We start from the raw sequence: 20,371 nt of genomic DNA on the forward strand, positions 1-20,371 counted from the left end.
TTAGAACAGTGTGTGAGTACATAATAGATATTATATTCCTTAAATGAAACGATAAATTAATTGGTTATATCAACTAGCAGATAGAATGGCTGAAGAGACTATAAATATGTGGCTGAGGATATTTGAGAATATTCAAATACAATAAAACTGTCTACTTGAAGGCTTAGGGAGGCAAATTGAGAATATGAGCCTATCTAAAAAAATTCATCAGTTGTTAATGATGAATTTTTTCCTTTGCTGTTAGCCTAGACAATTGGGAGTGAACTATTACAAAAATTATTGCTTTTTACTTGCTTACAGATGACAAAGAGAAACCTAATGGACTCTTATTCCAATTCCATTTCTCTTATTATTAAAGAGTAGAACTTTTAACATTAATATTAACATTTATAATTTCCTAAGCATTTATTTTATAATTGAGCACCCATGTACTAAACAAATTATAACACACAATTTGTTATAATTGAGTCTCTATTTGAAATTTATTGAACACCTAAGTATAATTTCTGTACTAACTACTTTACAAAGCTTAGCAATTACGCAATGCAAGTCTTGTGTTATTTCCTGACTTAAACTTTTTAAAGTGATTCTTCACTGCTCTCACAATAAAATTTAGCTTTTAGGCAAGAAATCTCTTAAATCAGTTCTTATGTTAGAGATCACTTCTTGTAGGAAGGCAGTCTGGATTAGGCGATACTCCTTGAAGCCACCAGTATTAACTAATTTAAAAGGCCCAAATTATAAAAATAAATATTAACCACTCTGCACTAATTTCTTATTACTTACAAAATTTTCTGTTTACTTTTCTGTCTCCTCCACTGTAGTATAGATTTTTTTGAGGACAGGCATCTTATATAGGTCTGGATTACAGTGGTCGCTAAATAAATAATAAATGAATAGATTAAGGGAGAAATTACATAAAAAAAAATAACCAAAGCTTACAATCTATTTGTCAGGCTCTTCTTGCGTTGCAAAACACATTTACTCTTATCCTATCATTTAGCCCTCCCAAACAATTTGAACTACAGGCATTATCACCATTTTAGAGATGAGAAAACTGAGTAGCACAGTTATTCCAAAGAACAGGCAAGTAAGAAGTACTTGGGTGTGAGCCCAGATCTCTCAACCAAGTAGCACCTTATCCACTACATCCCTGTGGCTTTCATTAAGGGTTGGCTCCCAATATAAAATTAAATAAGAGGGCTACAACTTTCGGTGGAAATGTATGATTGGAAGTGCTTGCTCTGGCATTGAACAAGTGAAAGAAAAGATGTGTTTTTGGCAATCTCTCATTACTTATACAACTTAAAGTATAGTTTGTGAATTTTAATAGAAATCAACATACTCCAGCCTTTTTTGAAAATATTTCCTTCGACTCTATAACTCTCGCCTATTTCCTTTCTTCTAAGGCTCATAGAGGGCGCTCAGAAAGTGCTACTCACTGGTTGAGGGAAGTTCCTTTGAAAAACACACCTCGCACTGCAACTGAAAGGCGCAGCGCCACCACCTCAGACTTTCTTCTTTTCCACAAGAGAAGGCGGGGCCAATTTCCCTCATTCAAATAAAAAAACAGGCGATTTGCATGGGGAATGGTCAGTCCGTGAGCCTACTGGCTGATGGCGCAGGGGGCGTGGCCAATATTACGACTACTGAGCCCCGCCTACGGTAATTTGCATAACGGCCCCGCGCGTGCAAAGGAAAAGCTGGTTTGTTTTTGAATCTGCGGCAGCGCAGCGGCAGCGGCGCGGCGCGGCGGTGGCGGCAACGGCGGCGGCGGCGGCGGCGGCAGCGGCGGCGGCGGCAGCAGCAGCAGCAGCAGCAGCAGCGGCACGGCGACTGGAGCGCGCGAGACTGAGGCGGCAACGTTTGGGACGGCTGCGCGGAACCGCTCTCTGGGAAGGAACTTGGTTCCCCCTCCCTCATCTCGCAACCTGAAAGGTATATGTACATCTTAGGGGCTGTTAAAACCACATTTTCTTAAATTACTATTGTATTTCTTAAAAGTCAAGACCGCATTATGGCGGCTGCGGGAGTTGTGTTTGCGCCTGCGCGGTTGCGGAGCTGCGGGCGGGCGCTGCATGGGAGCACGTGATCTTGCGGGGTCGGGCTCTAGCTGCAGTTGTGCAGCTGGCGGGGCGGTGGCTGCGCAAGCGCAATATTCATTTTCAAGATCTAATGTTCTTGTCGGACGCCATTTGGGTTCTAGATTTAATTTTTCTCATTCTCGAGGGGTTACTTTTTGTTTCCCTCAAATTCTTACATTTTTCAAGAAAAACATTTCTCTTATGTTGTACTTATGTACCGACCTTAATCTGTTTTTTTTATATTTCTCAGGTTCTCTGAGAAGCTGTGGACTTAATTTTCTGTAAAAGTGATTATCACTTGTGGTTCTTGATTATAATTTCACTTTTAGAGTGTTACTGGATTCAAGTTCATATTTAGGGAGGTAAAGATCAGCACCTAGTGGTGTTCTCAGGGGAAGTGCGTTTATTTGAACTGCATATTTGCAGTTGCATTTTTAACCCTGTTTTTACCAGTGCTGTTACCATGGAATACTTACAAAATAGAAACAAATTGAGTTTTGGAAATAGGGGGAGGGAACATTGGAAAGACCTAGATAGTGTTTTAAAAGAAATCTCAATCTCCTTGGGTAGTCGTCTTAAAAAAATTGATCCTAAGTCAATGAAGTTTTAAATTTAATCAGTTTGTGTTCCTCTGATCACAACTTGCATTTGTTTTACATTTTTTCAGTCTCTGATCACTTGGGTATTACTGCTTCACTTAGATAATTTTTGTTACTCTTTTAAAATTAAGTAATTTTCTTAGCGTTGGTAGATATGATATATAGAATATAACTCTTACTTGGTATATATTGCTGATGAAGAATTCTACAAAGAACACCCAACTACACCGAGGCCATTAGGAGGATATCAAGTGAATCATCAATAAAAAAAAAAAATGAATTGATTTAAAAAAAACGAAACTGCTCCATATACATATGTAGAAGATAAAATTGTTGTTTGATCCTTTTTAAAATTGTAAATGTGTTTTTGGTTTTACTTATTTAAAGAAGGTAGTTATAAGTATACTACTGATTATTTTAGCTTAAAATGATGTCACTATATTTAAATCTTATATAACATCCCTAGAGGAAATTTTATATGATTTTCTATAATTCTACCATTATACAAATAATGATTTGATATAATTCTTCTATTGTGCAAATTGTTTCTTACTAGGCTAAAAACTTATAAGTGGTTTTCATAAACTTCATCTGTTGTTTTGTATATATAACAATTGATTTCTTGGTTATATAACTCTTAAGTTTAATTCAGTTACCTGTCAGATGAAGTGGCTATTGCTTTGTAATCTTGGTTGCTTTAGGGACATTTTTATTGCCTAAAACACGTACCATTAGTATTAAGAAGATTTAATTGAAAGGAATAATTGTGGTTGGTAAATTTTTTTTAAATGACATCTCATATGAGATAGAATGGAGTGATAGGAAAATTTCCTTTTTTCATAATAGAAAGTTTGTCACCGATGTAATTCTTGGACTTCGGAAGTTTTGTACACCGAAATATATTTAGTGGGCAGTTGTGTAATCTTTCCATTTATGCTTCTGGGGTGGTTACCCAGTGCACTCCTCCCCCACTTTCTTTGACTTTTTTTTTGGTACTTTACTAGAGTTGTATTTTCTGTATTTGTGTGTGTGCATGTGTATACACATACATATTTAGGTTAAGAAAATAACTCTGATTTAAAGGCATGGTACGCTTTGCACTTTCAGATAAGTGAAATATTTGGGTTTATATATTTAAGCTGATCTTTTCATTTGAATATACAAATGATTGCCTCTTAGGTTAATGCTGTAGATTGTAAGAGGTACTTGAAAACACTGAACACAATGTACAATGTAAATGTTTATTGGTAGGAAGTTTTGCTGTCATATTTGTTAGAAAGGCAAATATAGTTTGTGTACTTAAAACGAAGGTTAATGAATTGTCTGAACATCTCCTATTTGTTCTTTGTCAATAAAAAGCATTTTTTAAATTTTAATTTGATAGTTACGATGCCACAAAATTTTGACTTATATGCAGCGGATATAAATATTAAAACTAGGCTACTGCAGGAAAAATTACTGGAATCATATAAAATCTTTTTAAATTTATGAATTTAAAGTATTATATGATTTAGAAATAAAAGTTTTGATTAAATGATAAGCCATTAAAATTCTTTTTTCTTTAAATTATAATTTGAATGTATGATAAATATAATTATTTTTACTTATTCATTATAGCACATTTGGAACATGTTGAAATTAACATTTATAAATAAATGCTCAATGTTTTGGTGATTTTTGTGACTTGCATGGTTGATTAATCACTAATAATTGGTCAAAAATATTGATCAATTAATCGATCAGATTTTCATATGGATCATAATTTTTCCTGCTCTTTTAATTTAGTATTATAGATATTTTCCCATTTCGTTATTCTTTTAAAATGTGTTTTTAATGGATACATATTATCTTGTGAAAATATCCCAAATATTCTTCAATATGTTTTTAAATGACTACAAAATATTATCTCTATTAACAATGTTCTGTGACTTACTAAACTTTTCTTGTTTACTATTTTGTTTGTTGCCCATTTCTCTATTATAAATAATGCTACACTGAACATCCTTGTATATGAGGCATGATCTGCATCTCATAATGTTTCTTTGAAATTAATGTTTCAAAGGGATTTTAAAGTAATTTACAAAATTGATAAAAACTTGGATTTTTTTGAAGAGCATTTCCCATACCATCATCAATATGGTGGTTGAAAAAGAACTTCCTTTTTTTTTTTTTTTTATAACTAGCGAAGTTGAACTTTTCAATGTTTAACATATATGTAGTTTTCTCATTTTTTGTGAAGTAGCTGTTTGACTTTTTTGGTATATTTTTCTATGGTGGCTGTTAATATTTTTCTTAATTACTTGTAACAGCTATTTATGGATATTAGCTTTTTGCTTTTCATATTTTTACTTTTTTTATAGTTTATGTTTAAATTGCTTGTGGTTTTATATATTTTGAAGCGTCGTATTTTTATGTGGTCAAATGCACTGCCTTTTTCACTTGTGATTTCTTCCAGGACTTCTCTGCCTAGAAAATACTGCCTTTTGTGAGATGAACTAAACATTCATCTATTTTATTTTTTCTAGATGTTTTAATGCTCTTAACAAAAAATGTTTTAATGTTTATGAAATTTATTTTGACATATTGTGTAAAGACAGTTGCTAGTTTCCATTTCTACCAACTATCTAGTTTTCTTAGAATTTTCTGTTGGTGATCCATCTCTTATTGCTTTGAGTTGCTTCTTTTGATCATAACTTGCTAGGTTTGAGCTATCAGTTCTGCTTCATTTACTAGGGATATTTAACTTGGGTCCATTGACCTTGGAGTTCTATAGATAGGCTTAAAGAGTTCCATGGGTTTATTGATGTATACAATTTATGTGAGTGTGTATATATGCATTTTTGGGGGGAAAGAGTTTTCATTAGCTTCTCATAGGAATATGTAATATAAAATCTAAAAGCAAGTTAACAACCACTGTATCTGGGCCTTATTCATGTAATGTAACAGTACTGCATTGTTTTATTTACTGTAGTGTAGAGACTATATAAATGTATGGAGGGGGAATACTCATAATTCCTTTTCATAATTTTTTTAAGCTAGTTTTCCCTGTTTTTGCAGATCAACTATATTCATTTGGTTAAACTTTTAAAAAGGCAACTATTTGAAGTTTTGTTTAGACTTGCATTAAACATAAATCAGGGTGAGTTTAAATCTTTGTTTTTCTTTATTCATGAATATGATGTACTTCCTACAGATCCCACAAAAATGTACTTTTAGGAATTCTGGGAAAATTTATGATACCTATTACTTTTCACTAATGTATTATTTTACTGATTTCCTGGTGTTGATGTAATGTTAACAGGGATGAATTGGTAGAGTATATAGGACTACATTTCTGTTTTTAATAAGCCTTAAGACATGATGACATGAAGATAAATTGGGAAAAATAGGTTGCTAAGATAAAATGATCTGTAATATTTGAAACCAAAACTTTTCTTCTTTGGTTAACATAGACTTTTTTTTAACATAGACTTTTTTAATGGAGGAATTTTGAAAAGTTATTAATTTGTTTTCTGTCTAGGATGGAACCTAATACTCTAATAAAGGTACAAATTTTGGTTTTGGTCTCTTTGGTAACATTAAAGTATTATACTCTCTCAGAAAGATGTTTCCCTAATTAGTATAAATTCATTCTCTATTAAATTTACTCTTTGTACTGATTACATTGAAGAGTATAATCTTGATTAATAGTGATATATTTCAGCTGTTATTCTACTTTATCATTTTCATAATGGGTATAGGAAAGAAAGGTATTGCCAAAATGTTTTTATTGAACTAGTTAAACTTGAAATTGATGGAGATGTGAAAAGAAGAAATCAAATTAGAAATCAAATGGTAAGATACTGTTGGCTTTATAAAACAAATCTAGGTAGAAATGTTAGGATATTATTGACTTCTATTAAGCTTTTTTTTTTTAATGAAGAATATCCATCTTTGGGTCTTTTTCAAGCAAATCTGCTTACAGATGTTTATATGTTGTACTTTTTTGTGTGTGTCATCTTTGCCTTTATCTGAGAATTCTTCTACAAATGTATCTTCTAACAAATGATACTCATTATTTTCAAACTATAATAGGTGAGAACTAGCATATTTGGGACAGAAGTGTTACTAGAGAAATGCATATGGATATTGGCAAGAGATGGTGGCTATTATCTTGATAGTGAAGGGGTGTCAGATTTCAAGTGTTAGAAGCAAGAATTTAAAATCTTAGTTTTGAGGTTATTTATTGGGAATCAGTATTCCTAGAGCTCAATCACTATTTATAACATGTTCAATATGGTAATGGTAATCACATTAATGATTCTGAATCATAGAGAATAGTTATTTTTAACTTGTTCAGGAAAGCAAAGTATATGATTTAGTTTAGAAAGATTTCCGTTATAATTTCTTTTAAGTTTTAAGGTATTTGAAAATTGATACATTGGTATACCTAGTTTTTGAAGGGCGTCACATGTAGAAAGAATTTTAAAGATAAAGTTTTTGCCTTTGAGTTTCTAACAGTTGCGGGACATTATAGATAAAAATTAGGTGATGTTTTAACAGTATTTACATAACAGATTACAAAAATATCAGGTAGCTCTGGGGAGCCATTGTCCCTGTTAGTTTCCTAGAGCATCTAGAAATTACCTATCCATTAGTGGAGCTTCTCTTTTTAAAATTCTTGCCTATTTGATCTTGTATGTTCTTAGAGAGCCCAAGACTTAGAAAATTACTTCGTAGTGTTCATTCTCAGGTTGTCTTGCAATCTGCTGGGTAAATTCAGTGGTTTCTCCTGTCATGCTAGTTTGCTACAGAAAAGTAAGTTCCACAAAGTTAAACTTTGTTTATATACGCTTCATGTTGCATGGTAGAAACCCATTCGCTAGTGGAAACAGAGAATATGAGTGCTGGGCAGCATTTTCAGTTATTTAAGTCCTGCAAAATGAGAAGATCAGGGCACTGTTACTTATTTATACAATGTGAATGTTTTGTTTTGAATTTTAATTATTTGGACTTTTAAGTCTTTAAAATAATGAGTCAGGCCTGTCCTTGGCCACCTTCCAAAAAAATGTAGCAAGCCTGAGGGGATAGTTGATAGTGCCTTCCAGAGAGTCTGTAACTGGACCCATATAAACATGAAAGTCTGGGAAATGAAGATGACCTATTAGCTTTACCATCAGAAATAGTCACTTATTCATGTCTAAAATTTTTCATGCTCAGAATAGTATAAAAAATGTTTTGTGTTATTTTGTATCTAATAGCTGGGAATACCTAGCTACATATCTTTTGGTTTGTGAGAGGGCCCCTTTGTATAATGATGGTGTGAGGTAGTAGTGTCATACTGTCTCACTATATAACCTTTTTTCCTTTTCTTTGTTTGTATAGCCCTGTGCTGCTTTGCAGAACTATTGTCTTGGTGGGTAACTAGGAAGTATGTGTGTAGCAGTCTATGGCACTTTTACATTCTAATAAGAAATTTGAATTGTACATTAGAATAGTGATTCTCAGAACTGACAGAGCTGTAAAAGGATCTCTCCTGGAGTCAATGATTCTCAAAGATAATACCTTCCATTAAGGTGGGAAGAGAATTTGTTTTGGGGACTGAGAAAAAGCATTTGGCGAAACAATAATGACTTGACTGCTTTAGCTCATTCTCAACTAAGGCTTTGGAGCTTAGGAGTTTATCTGCGCTGTTACCCTTATAGATTAAATGTCTTAAGAAAAGGAAGAAATAGGGGAAAGCATAGAAGAGAAAAAAAAGACTATCTTTGAACTTTTATTTCCTTTTAGGTAGTAAATGTCAGGAGCTAATCGAAGTATAAGAAAGGCTAAACTTCTCTGAGAGACTATTACTATTGTTTAAGGATGGTAAATGTTTATTTCTCTCATATGACAATACAGAAGAAGACTGTTTAGGGTTTATAGATGGCTTTGTATTAACATATGGTTTCCATATGTTGAACGGGGTTTCTAGGTTGAACATGACTCACTCCACAGTTTCACCAGCCAGGGGCAAAAGAGAAAGGGTAATGGGAGTGCACACTTACTTTTTTGAGAACATGACCTGGAAGTGGTATATATCACTTTTACTTATGTTTTATGGGTGAAAATTTAGTCATCGGGATATATTTAGCTGGGAAAGGAAGACTTAGGAATGTAGTATCTAGTTGGACAACCATGTGCTCAGCTAAAATTAGAGAATTTTATAAGAGAAGAAGATAAATATATATTAGAGAAAAACTAACATTTCCTACTACAAAAGGAAGCTGGAGAAGTGGTATCTCTAATTCATAATTTGATATTGGAAACTTTTTTAAGAGTTAAATCCAATTATAACTCTGTATATCTTCTTTTGAAATGAAAGAATTTTGTATTCATGATTTGTGGCTGAGGTTCAAGTTATAAATATTTATCTTATTGGGTAGAATTCTTCCCTTTTCTCCTTGACTTTAAAAACATTCAGTCATGATTAGTTTTGTAAGAATTGGAATTTTAATTTTTAACGCTCAGTGTAATTTTTCGAACCTTGCCAGTTAACTTGCATATTTTAAAAGGATAAAGGACTGTAGGTAAATTATGAGGGACGTGTTAGAATTGCTTGTTTTAGTATCAAAGTTGAGTGTATATTTGCATTATTTTCTATTTTTTCTTCATTTATAAATATGTATAAAATACGCATTTTCTGGATGGAAGATGTGATTTTTTGAGGGCCTTATACACAAGTAAAAAGATTGTGGTCATAAATTCTTTGTATATAGGTAATACTTACCTGATTAATAAGTAAATAAAAGTAGCTTTCTGTAGATGATAAGTAAAACAATAGGTATTTGTGTAAGGCACAGAAAGTGGGACTCTGTTGTGAGGAGATCAAGGAAACCTTAGTATTTTAGGAGAACTCTAATTCTCTGATATAAAGCCTTGATTTTTGTAAATAAGAGTCATTGTTGCCCTGGTGCCTACATAATATGCCTAATAAAGGATGTTATTCTCATCTGAAAGTTCTCTAATTTCTTTTACTTTGCTTTACTTTGTATCTCTTTTAAAGGTGTTTGTTCCTTTCTACTTACATGTTTATAGTTAATTTGTATAGTACTTTATAATCTTGCAGTTAGGAATATCTTATTGACATATCTGACAAATGTCATAAAGACAAATCTCGTCTAATTAGGTATGATTAGACCATAAGATTACTATTAAAATTATAAGATTGCTTTCCACAATGCCTGCCTTAGTGTTCAATAAATATTTCCTCAACGAAAGAATAGAACCAGTTTGTTTTAGGTGTAGGTGAAAAAGGCCAGGGGGCGGGGGCGGGAGGGTAAGGTATTCCAGCTCCTTTCTTTCTTTTAGCTTATGATTATCCACAGATGTCATAACTTTTTAAAAAATAAACATGTAATTTAGTTGATAAGCACCCACTGGATAAATTTTCAAAAGATATGACAGGCACTCTGCATATAAAAAATTATAAATAGTAAAACAACTTTTAGAAAAAAATTCTTTTCTCATTAAAGAGTAGAAAAAAATTAAAAAAACAAGAGAACACTATTGCTTACCTATTAATGTTTCTAAAATATAACTGAAGGACATACATATGCAAATTAATAAGGGGTTGATGAAAAGATGGAATGACATAATTTTAAGTTTGTGTAATTCCTTTCCCTCAAATTTAAGTGATTTAAAAGTTGCAAGGTAAAAACAAATAATAAAGGAACAAAAGAACAAAAGACAAAGGATTGTCCTAAAACCATTTAATAATACAACGAAGTAGAAAGAACCAATAATTTTGTATTGGGACCTGGGAATTAGTCTCCCAGCAGTATTTCTTATATATAATATGGTGATACCACCTACCTACTAGGGTTATTGCGAAGATTAAAAGAGATTAGACATAAAAAATGCGTAGCATGTGTTTTTAACTCATTTTTCTTTGGTTTCAGTCAGTTCAGGCATGAATATTTGCTAAGAGGCAGTTATATGCAGCTATAGGGAGCCCTGCGGTGCAAGGGGATGTATAGAAAATGATAATGTTCTTGATTACTGGAGATAGAATTTAATGCATTTAAAAAGTAATTTAGAAAAATGTGTTTTATAATACTACTCACAGGGAAAAGCAGCATTTAGAAATATAATTTATTTGCAAAGGTTTATTAGGGAGTCCAGCTTTAGGACTGATTCATTAATTAAAAAACAACAACAGTAAAGAATAAAAACCCTATAATTACTAAATTTGCTAAATTTACAGTAATCTTTATGGTGAAAAAACAACCATTATTTATTTATTTTCAAGGTTTGTCAGATATTTTTCAGGCAATCATCATTGCCAAAGTTAGAGATAATGTCATTTATTTTGGTTACTAAATTCACATAGGATTATCCCATTTTTTAAAAATTTCAGGGTGCAACATGCTCCCTCTTCTTTTATTTACCTTCCAGTTACGGAACTTGCTAGATATGTTCACTCAAAATTAAGGCAAAACAAAGTGTTAGTTTTCTTCTATAACCTTTTCTGAGGCCAGATGCCTACCCCTTAAGGCACAGATTTGACCATATAAGTTTGTTTAATAATTTTATGATGATTCATTTATTTTGATGTTTTATTTGACCTTTTTATTTACATAGGTCTAATGAGGTATTGCTTAATGTAGAAAGACCTTATTGTCTGGTTAACAACACTATATCCATTTTATATGAGGTTTAAGAGTTAACTTCTATCTAGATGTTTTGTGAAGTATAATAATTTACTTACACATTTTTATGTGGTTGATTACAAGATCTAGAACCGAAAGCCACCTAACTTACCTCAGTGAGTATTTACCAGCAGTGGTTAACACTTAGGGTATCATGGTTCTCTAAGATTCCCACATTTGTCAATGTTCCTTGTCTGTCAAGAGGTGATATTCTTTATTCCCATTAAAGCTGAGAATTCATAAGTTATAGAAGAGACGCTAAATTGATTTTCTCTGAAGATATAGTAAGCATCTTTTCTACATTTAAGATACAGTCCTTGTTTCCTTTCATACCTAATTAAAAGAAATTCGCTTTTAAAGGTCACATTTCTCTTGCGGTCATGGTTACAGATTTGATTTATCCAATGGTCTTTTGATAGGAACGAAAAACAGATTCCTATTGAAACTATGTGAACTGGTCATTAAAAGTAAAAACGCTCAGTTACAATACTGTATACAATGTTTAATCATTGTTTTTAGTAGTTTTTGGACAAGGCAAATCAATATATTCAGTAATTTTATACAGAATTGTTCTTAAAATGTTCTAGTGGTTTATTCATATAACCTATTTTAAGGTCTTTCATAGTTTTTTTCCCTCTGGAATTCTGGGTGTATCAGATCAAGATATTTAAATTACTATTTATACAAAGTATATCTTAACAGAGGGTTAAAGATAGGTTAAAAAGAAAATATCTTCCTATATGACCATTAAAAATAAAATAGTGACCATAATTAAAGCAGTTCATTGAGTCCTAGGTAATTCTTGTTTTACTGATCTTGGGTTAAATAATCTACTTAAACAAAATTGTCTTCACCAGACTAACAGAATCATGGAAATCCTGACCCATTCTCTTGATACAGTTTTAACAGACATTGATTCATGAAGGTAATGTTAACTGTACCAGGATGCCTGTATACATGAGTCTCTTTCATGTAATGATAATTAAGATGATTTGGTATAGTCATTTAGCAAGGATCTTTTGATTTTTTAGAAGACATTTTTTTTTTTCTCTCCAATATAGGGGCAGCAAGGATCCTGACCTCATGTTTGTTTCTTGAGTCTCATTGCTCCAGTCTAGCGTAGTTGCTCTCTACATCTGGCACATCATTGTCATCCTTAGAACTTTATCCACCGTTGTGGGATTTTCTTCACGCCTCTTCTGTGTAGGACCCTTGTTTTCCATATGTCATGTATTTTTATTGACTACTGTCATTAGAGGGAGGGGAACATGTTGTCTAGTAACTTTTTGAGAAAATATACAGGAGGTTTTTTTTTTGAGACTATGTGTCTGAAAATTGTCATTCTATATTTTGCTGACTGATAGTTTGGCTAGGTATAGAAATCTAGGTTAGAAATTATTTTTCTTAAGGATTTTAAAGGCTGTGTTTCATGACCTTCTTACTTCTATTACTACTGAGAAAAATATAAAGCCATTCTTATTTCTGATTTTCTTGTCACTGGAAGCTTGTAGAATCTTAATCTCCAGTATTCAGAAAATTTATCTTTGGCTGGTATTCATCAGGCTCTTTAGTTTGGCAACTCTTGCCTTTCAGACTTGGAAATTTTTCTTAAATGTTTTTATTGGTGATATAATTCTTCTACTGTTCTGTCATACCAACGCAAATTTTTAGATAGGTACTCCAGTTTTCTTATTTTTTTCTTATTTACAACTTTCTTTTTTGGCTTAGAATTCTTCAGCTTTATCATTCAGTTCTACTGAATTTTTTATTTTTTCTATCATGTTCTTAATTTATGTTTCATTTCTTGCTTATAGTGTTCTGTACTTTTGACACATGAAAGCAATATCTTTTCTTATCTGTAGATATTAATGGGTTTTTTTTGTTGTTTTTCTTCCTGAGTATTGCTTGTTTTTTAAATTTTATTTCATTTTTTAACATGTCTTCTAGGTTACACTTTTCTTAGTTGCCTTTCTTTTCCTTGTCTGACTGCCTATTGTGGAATATTTAAAAGTTGGTTAGAATATTTAAATTTGTGAGTTTTTAATTTTACTATAGGCTGATCTGGATCAGCTATGTTTGGAGAGCTCCCAAGATCTTAAGATCTTGTCTCTTGGGCTTGTTAGATACCTCTAGAGAATAGCCTTCCATTTCTATACATGGAAAATCAGGGTCTGAATGCCAGTATTCTGGGAGATTAATGGAGGAAGAAGACTAAGAGTCTCTGTAGTCAGCACAAAATCCTCTTTTCTTGGTATGCTACTCTTGTTTTTAATTGTAGATGTTGTTTTTAGACTTCTGTTAGAATTGGGGAGAGGAGATATCCAGTGGAATGTGATGAGGGCATCTAGGGAATCTTATTGCTACACAGCTTTCACTAGTATTCCCTTTTTTAGTCACATCATCCTACCATTTGCTCCCTTCACTCCAATTTGCAAAGGTGCCTACTTCTAGTTCCTCTTTTTTTTTTTTTTGAAGTTGCCAGGTGAATCAAATTGATTCTTTACTTGTCCCCAGTGCATCTTGGAATATGATGTTTTGGGAACTGCTAAGTTAGTTGCCAGTGGTCTGCTTATTTTTCAGCTTCCCCAAATCTTTCCAGCTATAGTCTCTTTTACTTTTCTTCTGTTCTTGAGGATTTATGCTTCAAAAAAAATCTCTACTGTAGTTTTAATAGGATTTGAGGGAGTGAAATTAGGTATACCATCTTAATATCCTTTTAGGGTTCTTTTTCTCTTTTATTTATTCTTTCTTTCTTTTATTTATTTTTCTTTTTTTCTGTGGTAGCTCTTATGCGCAGATCCCACGCTCAAACGTGCTGGTGTGCATTTTGGGAGTTTTTTGTTGAATTTTAGATGTTCAGTTTATTGTTGTTTCAAAGGGAGAGATCTGGGGATGCCTCTCACTCTACCATGTTTCTGATGTCACTCCCCTTTTCTATTTTAATATGTATTATGTTGATAATAATTTGTGTAATTAAAGTATACTAAATAAATGAAAAATATATTTACTTCCTATCTAATACAGTGAAACCTTTTATTTAGGTTCTACGGATTTTTCAATATTTTATGTATGGAAACTTTCTAATAGTGTGATATATGATATATAAAAAGTATAGTAGTTGACTAGGATTAATTTTTTTCTGTTTTTTTTCATTACTACCTGTGTGGCCCCAGCCAATGATTACATTCTCTGGTCATAAGAATTGGAGATTACAGGACTCTTGCTTTACATGGTCATTTTAAGAGTGAAATGAAAAAATTATGTGAAAAGTGCTAGTTTTTATTTAGGAAGAGATAAAACATTTCATAATCATGGAAATGTGTAACATTAGAAATATCTTCCAAATATGTTTGCTTTTACAAATAAACAATGATAGTTTTATTATGACTCACCCTATCAAAAACAAACTTTTTATAACCTATGACATTATCAAGCTATATACTTTCTTAGTATTATTAAGAATTTAAAGGCAAATAATATACTTATGTTCTATAATTTTCTTTAGACTTTCTTTAGAGTTCAGTTCTTCTAAGCGCGTAGTAGCTTCTATGTAGTGCCTGTAAAAACACTAAAAACTGAAAAATGCCCCACAAAGAATATTTTTTCCATCTTCAGTTTTTAAGTGCAGAAGTTTTTAGGCCAAGACTAAAAATTTAGTTAACTTATTAGATGACTTATTCTTCTTTCTAGAAAGAAAGAGATGAGATCCTAAAAATGAAGGTTCTTAAATATATAGAATTTTCAGAGATTTTTGTGGTAGAAACAAAAACACTGGAAATCTTTCAACTTACCATCTATTGAGCAAATAAACACTGTTTCACACTGTGGAAGTGATTGGAAAATGAATTAAGATGTGATTTCATTACTTATAAAGATATAAAGATATAAAGAGATAAAGATATAAGTAATGAAATGGTAAATATAATGATGGTATGCATCAAAAGATCTTGAGAGAGCAGTTACACTTGGTTTGGGGGATGGGCATAGTGAGGAGAAAGGAGAGTAAGAAAAGGATTGTCAGTGATAAGATAATTTAGTTTGAATCATGAATAGGACATTTGAAGGTGTGTTAATATAATTTAATTTTTTGTGGAACAGATCTCCAAAAGAATTTGCTTCCTGAATATCAGAAGCTGTTCATTAGGCAGCTTTAAATGTTTTGGCTATTTGCATCCACATTAACCTTAATCACATTCCAGTGCTACAGTAATGTCTGTTCTGTTTGAATCTTTCCCAGTTTACCAGGCTCTTTCTTTTAACCAATAGATTTGAGCCACCTCAGTATCAGTTGTGTTTTTGAAGAATTAATGTGACTTGGATCAAGTATAGCTTTTTTTTTCTGATAAAGTACTTAAAGCCGTTTTTTATATACATTATCCAATTTGCCTCCTGGAAAATAAATACCATTTAAAAGTTGAGGAATTTTTAACTTTTATTATGGAAGAATTTAAATATATACAGAAATAGAATGAAATAACGGACTCTGTGTGCCCATCACTCAGCTTGAACAATCATCAATTTATGGGACCAGTCTCCTTTTAGCTATACTTCTACTTCCCCCCATGCCCCTCAACAAGTTTTAATAAATACTTAGATCAAGTGGTGGATTGAGACAAAATAGTACAGGGCAGCCAAGTTTTAGGAATGTAAACCAAGGAAGAGAGAAGGAAAAGGTGAATTTCCTAGCTATATGAGTTATCAAGCAAACAGGTTCTTTCTCTGCTTTTGTCTTTCCCTTCTTTTAATGGCTAGGCTACTGCCAAGACACTTTTGTTGGGATCAGTCTCAAATTTATCTTGTTAATAGACCCACTTTCAGACTGAATTTTACCCTTTTAGTCTCCCTAATTGTTTCCCCAGGAGTGTCCACATTCTTTATTTTTATTTGCTTTTCACCCATATCAAAATGTTGGGAGGTTTGAGGCAGGGCATGAAATTTAATTTGCCTTGGGACCACTCACCTGGAGATGTCTTTGTGACCACCTGGACTACAAAAGTGAAGAAATTGTATGTGACCGATTACTCAAAATAAGCTTTGTTGCCATCATAGTTCTAATGACTCTAGTCCCTCGCTAGCAGTTATTTAAAATTTTTGTCAAGAGTCAAATATTTGATTGCAATTTTAACCATTCTGCTAGGTTTGAGCACTTTGGGGGCTTAGATTCTGTGGAAAAAATCTTTAACTAGCCTTCTTCTATAAATGGAAATTGACTATTAGGATTTAAACAGTTAAATTTCCCAGAAATTATAAAAATTGGCATTCTTTTTGTGGTAAAAATACTACAAAAGATTTTTTTAAAAAGGCCTTGAGCAGAGTTTGACTTTTTTTCTGGACTGAAATGGAGGCTTTCTTTCAAGCAAATTCCCTGATGTTTGCTGTGTGTGATTTGGCTCTATCTCTGTAACTGCTAATATGTGGCGTGGACTTCAAGCTGTCTGGGATCTGGATGTGCTCAAAGTCTGTATTGCAAGTCGGGACTCACAGGCATTATGTTACAAAACTGGCTTGCTGCCTTCTCTGTTTTCTGTGCCCTGAGTAGCTGCATTGTTTGTTGCAGTATATGCATTAGCTGTTGTCTGTGTTCAGTTTCCTGCAGGCTGACAAAGTGGGAGGGGCTTTGTTTGATACATAGCTGAGTTTTCACTGTGTGAGTTCTTGAGTGCACATTGCAGCCATCTTAATTACACTTTAGTGCAACTGAGACATTGCAGCTGTCTCAAAATGGCTGCTAACCTAGTCTTTGTAGCTGCTTAGGCAGCAACTATGCCAGTGTGGAGACTTGTCACATGCATCAAGACCAGAGGTAAGAACCAATTACTCTTTATTTTTGAACATTTTAATTAAAAAACATTGGAATTTTACAGAGTTTACATAGGAAGGTGAACTTAGAGCTTGCTTGCTAGGAAGTTGAAATGTTTGCTGATAGAACCTTTAAGCCTCTATTATGGAAACAGTGCGTAGGATGGTGAGGTCAAAGGTTAAATTCCTGTAATTTCTCACCATCTTATGTTCTGTCATTGCCAGAACATTTGATCACCACAGTAGTGCTTTTCTGGCTTTAATTAACTTAATATTCCTTTCATGTTGGATATTTTAGTTTGCTTGATATTTATTTGTAGAAATTAAAAACAATATATTAATATGAATAGATTTTTTTTAAAAAAAGAAGCCATAATTAAGCCTTGTTTTGCACGAAGAGTGTGATTTTTCTTGTTTTTTTTTTGTGTGTATGTATATGTGTGTGTATGTGTGTTTTTTGGAGGTATTGTTTGGTAGCTTCTGGAAAGAATGTTAATTCTTTGAATATGAATTATGATTACAGAAATAACTTTTTTTTTAATACTTAGACTTTTTGTACTGTGGATTTCAATTATTTTTCATTGTGCTGCCTCCTTTTGTCCATCCAACTCTTTCACATTTTTAATGGTGCTAAGTTTTTATCCTAATTACTTTTTGCTGAAATTGACATTCAGATGCAGAATTTTAATTTAGAAATAAGTTCACATCTTCTAGGTCTCAATACCCTTTTCTTTATAGCTATTGTTTTCTAATGCAACAAAGCCGAAGTAAATACTAAATTGTTTTAATTAACTGATATTAATTGTTGATGTCCACTTTAGTCTTAGTTTAAACCTGTGTTATATTTAAAAGTAGTATAACTCAGCGATTTTGTAAATTTAGTTTCAAAAATTTCAAAAAGTTTCTTAACATTGGGTCTGAAGTAGAAAACATTTATTGAGATATTGTAAGTCCACAGTGACCCAGTAAGGTAGAATTATATTCTTATTCACATATTCCAGATTGCAGAACAGTTACATTTTTAGGACTAATTTTTAAATCACAGTATCTTTTGAAATTTTTTTTTAATGGTATGATACATTTCTCTAGCTGTGTCAGTAAAGTATTATGAATATATCCCTGACTAATATGACATAAAACAGTAAGTTTTGAACTTTCTAAATTTAACAACTTTTAAAAAACAGCAACTTTTTACACATTAAATTCTTACGAAGGACCCCATTATATGAAAAGGGATACAGGTGGTATTTAACTACTATGTACTTATTTTATAATGCAAATTTATAACATTTATTTATAAGTTTAGTAAATAAGAACAATTAGGTTGTTATGATGAAAACAAAAGTTTGAATGAAACTAGATGACATATGACAGTTATGATCTTATATTAGTGTAGGATCTAGGTCACTTGTTTGTAAAGCTCCAGGTGCTAACGGACTGGAATTCAGTTTGAAGAGCATTCTAGGACATATATTCTTTATGTTCGTTTTTGATTTTCATGAAAGTATAGTATAAGATCTATATTTACATAATTTAACAGTTTAAAATTGCTGCCTTGCCACGAAGTTATGTTTACGCCTGTTTTTAGTTGTTTTTTTTTTTAAATAAAATAATTGTTTTTTTCTAACTTAGTGTTCAGAGGCCCAAAATATAGTTGGAATCATTAGCTCAGTTTCAACAGCTTTATTAGTGCATTTATTTCACTTTCATTACCTTACTTTGTAAAGTTGTTGGGACTTTTAATGTAATAATCCGAGCAATACTTTATGTAAATCTCCTAAAAGAGAAAAAGGAGAGGAAATTCAGTATGGGTGAGAAATTCTATCCATCATGCCTTTCAGTAAGGTTGTGCCCTGAAGTATCACATAGAAAAGTGAATGTGCTGTGACTTTAATCACTCTTATTTTCATGCCTTTCATAGTAAAAATAGCTCACTGTTTCAAAAATTTCATACAATGGGAGCCATGTACTTGGTTTGATATTCTTTACTGCTGGAGAAAAATTGGCTTGGTTGAAATTATTGACTAACTTTTGTTGATCTTCAGAGTAGAACCTCAGGGAAATTTTAATGATCCACTCTTTTTGCCTTCCATTGTGGACTATAAGATTTATTTCCATCCTCCACATGTTGACTCTACTGATTATTATTTGTACATGGGGAAACGAACACTCTGGTTACTCAGGATGTTATTGCTAATTCTTTCAGTGCCATGTTGCATTTTTGCGAATGTGAGCATAAACCCTACTGGGATTATTACTTTTGGGATTGGTGATAGTTTAAGATTTTCTATGCTAAATTTCAGGTTAGCTATTATGTTGAATCATTGAGAGCATAAAAAATCTGAGAGCCGGATAATTGAAATTTTATGTTAATATTTTGTCACTTCTTGTGCTCTCCATTTGTTTACCCTTTTTCATAAACCGTTTCATTAGCATAGGCCTTTAAGGGAAATGTTGAGATAGTGGAAAGAATATTGACCAAGAGTTCAAACCTAAATGCGAATTCTGTTTTTGTTACATTTTTCTTATAGTGCTGATGTATCCCATTTTCTGACTCTTGTTTCCTCATCTATAAAATAGGGGGGAAATTCCTATCTATTTTGGCAAGGATATGCTGAGGATCAGTTTACATAATATTTCTGAATAGTACCATGAAATACTCCACAAATATCTGGCATGGTAATTTTCCAGTAATATTTGAATGCTTTTCACTTCACTTGCTTCTCAGATGTCATATACTTTCTCAGATGTGCCTGGATCAGGGAATGTGGTATTTTAAAAAGTATGGGAAATTTCTCATATAACTTATGCTCAGAAGCAAGAAGTGCTGATAAAGTATATCAGTTTGGTAATATAATGTATTTACTACTGGGTCTTACTCTAAATAAATTAGCCAATATAGAATGTTTACATTACACAGAGGAGTGGGAGAAATGTTTCAGTTCTTGTCTGGCTGAGTTCTCCAAATATACTGGACGAAAATAATTTCTCTGAAAAGATGACTAGAATACAGGGCCTAGAGTTTTCTGTTTCAATACAAATGAGAATGAATCTTAACAGTATAGTTTTCTTTTAGTGGCCACAAACTGGCAGCCAACAGACTTATTTCATCTTTTAGCCACTGCCCTATTTCTCTAGTTGTCAAAATTTAAAGTTGTCAGATTTTACACAAAAATGTGGATGTCTCATCTCTTGAAAAATAGAAGATTGGGCAGTGCTG

General features: G+C 32.5%; 1 protein-coding gene across 2 annotated transcripts in view; it reads left to right on the top strand.

Annotated features, from left to right (window-relative positions):
* Nucleotides 1-1,701: 1,701 nt before the first annotated feature.
* The window catches only part of ATF7IP (activating transcription factor 7 interacting protein), a 104,236-nt gene continuing 85,566 nt past the window's right edge, over nt 1,702-20,371 (top strand). Inside the window, exon 1 of one of the 2 annotated variants that reach the window (XM_039876413.1) lies at nt 1,702-1,938. Coding sequence is in view for 1 of the 2 variants with exons in the window: in XM_039876412.1 (XP_039732346.1) it covers nt 17,139-17,155 (17 nt within the window). In the remaining variant the exon portion in view is untranslated. Of the gene's footprint in view, nt 1,939-14,373; nt 17,156-20,371 lie in introns of those variants that run through there. The other variant, XM_039876412.1, reaches the window with a different exon arrangement.

Source organism: Pteropus medius, unplaced genomic scaffold (assembly GCF_902729225.1).
Source record: "Pteropus medius unplaced genomic scaffold, Ma_sr-lr_union100, whole genome shotgun sequence".
Taxonomy (NCBI): Eukaryota; Metazoa; Chordata; class Mammalia; order Chiroptera; family Pteropodidae; genus Pteropus; species Pteropus medius.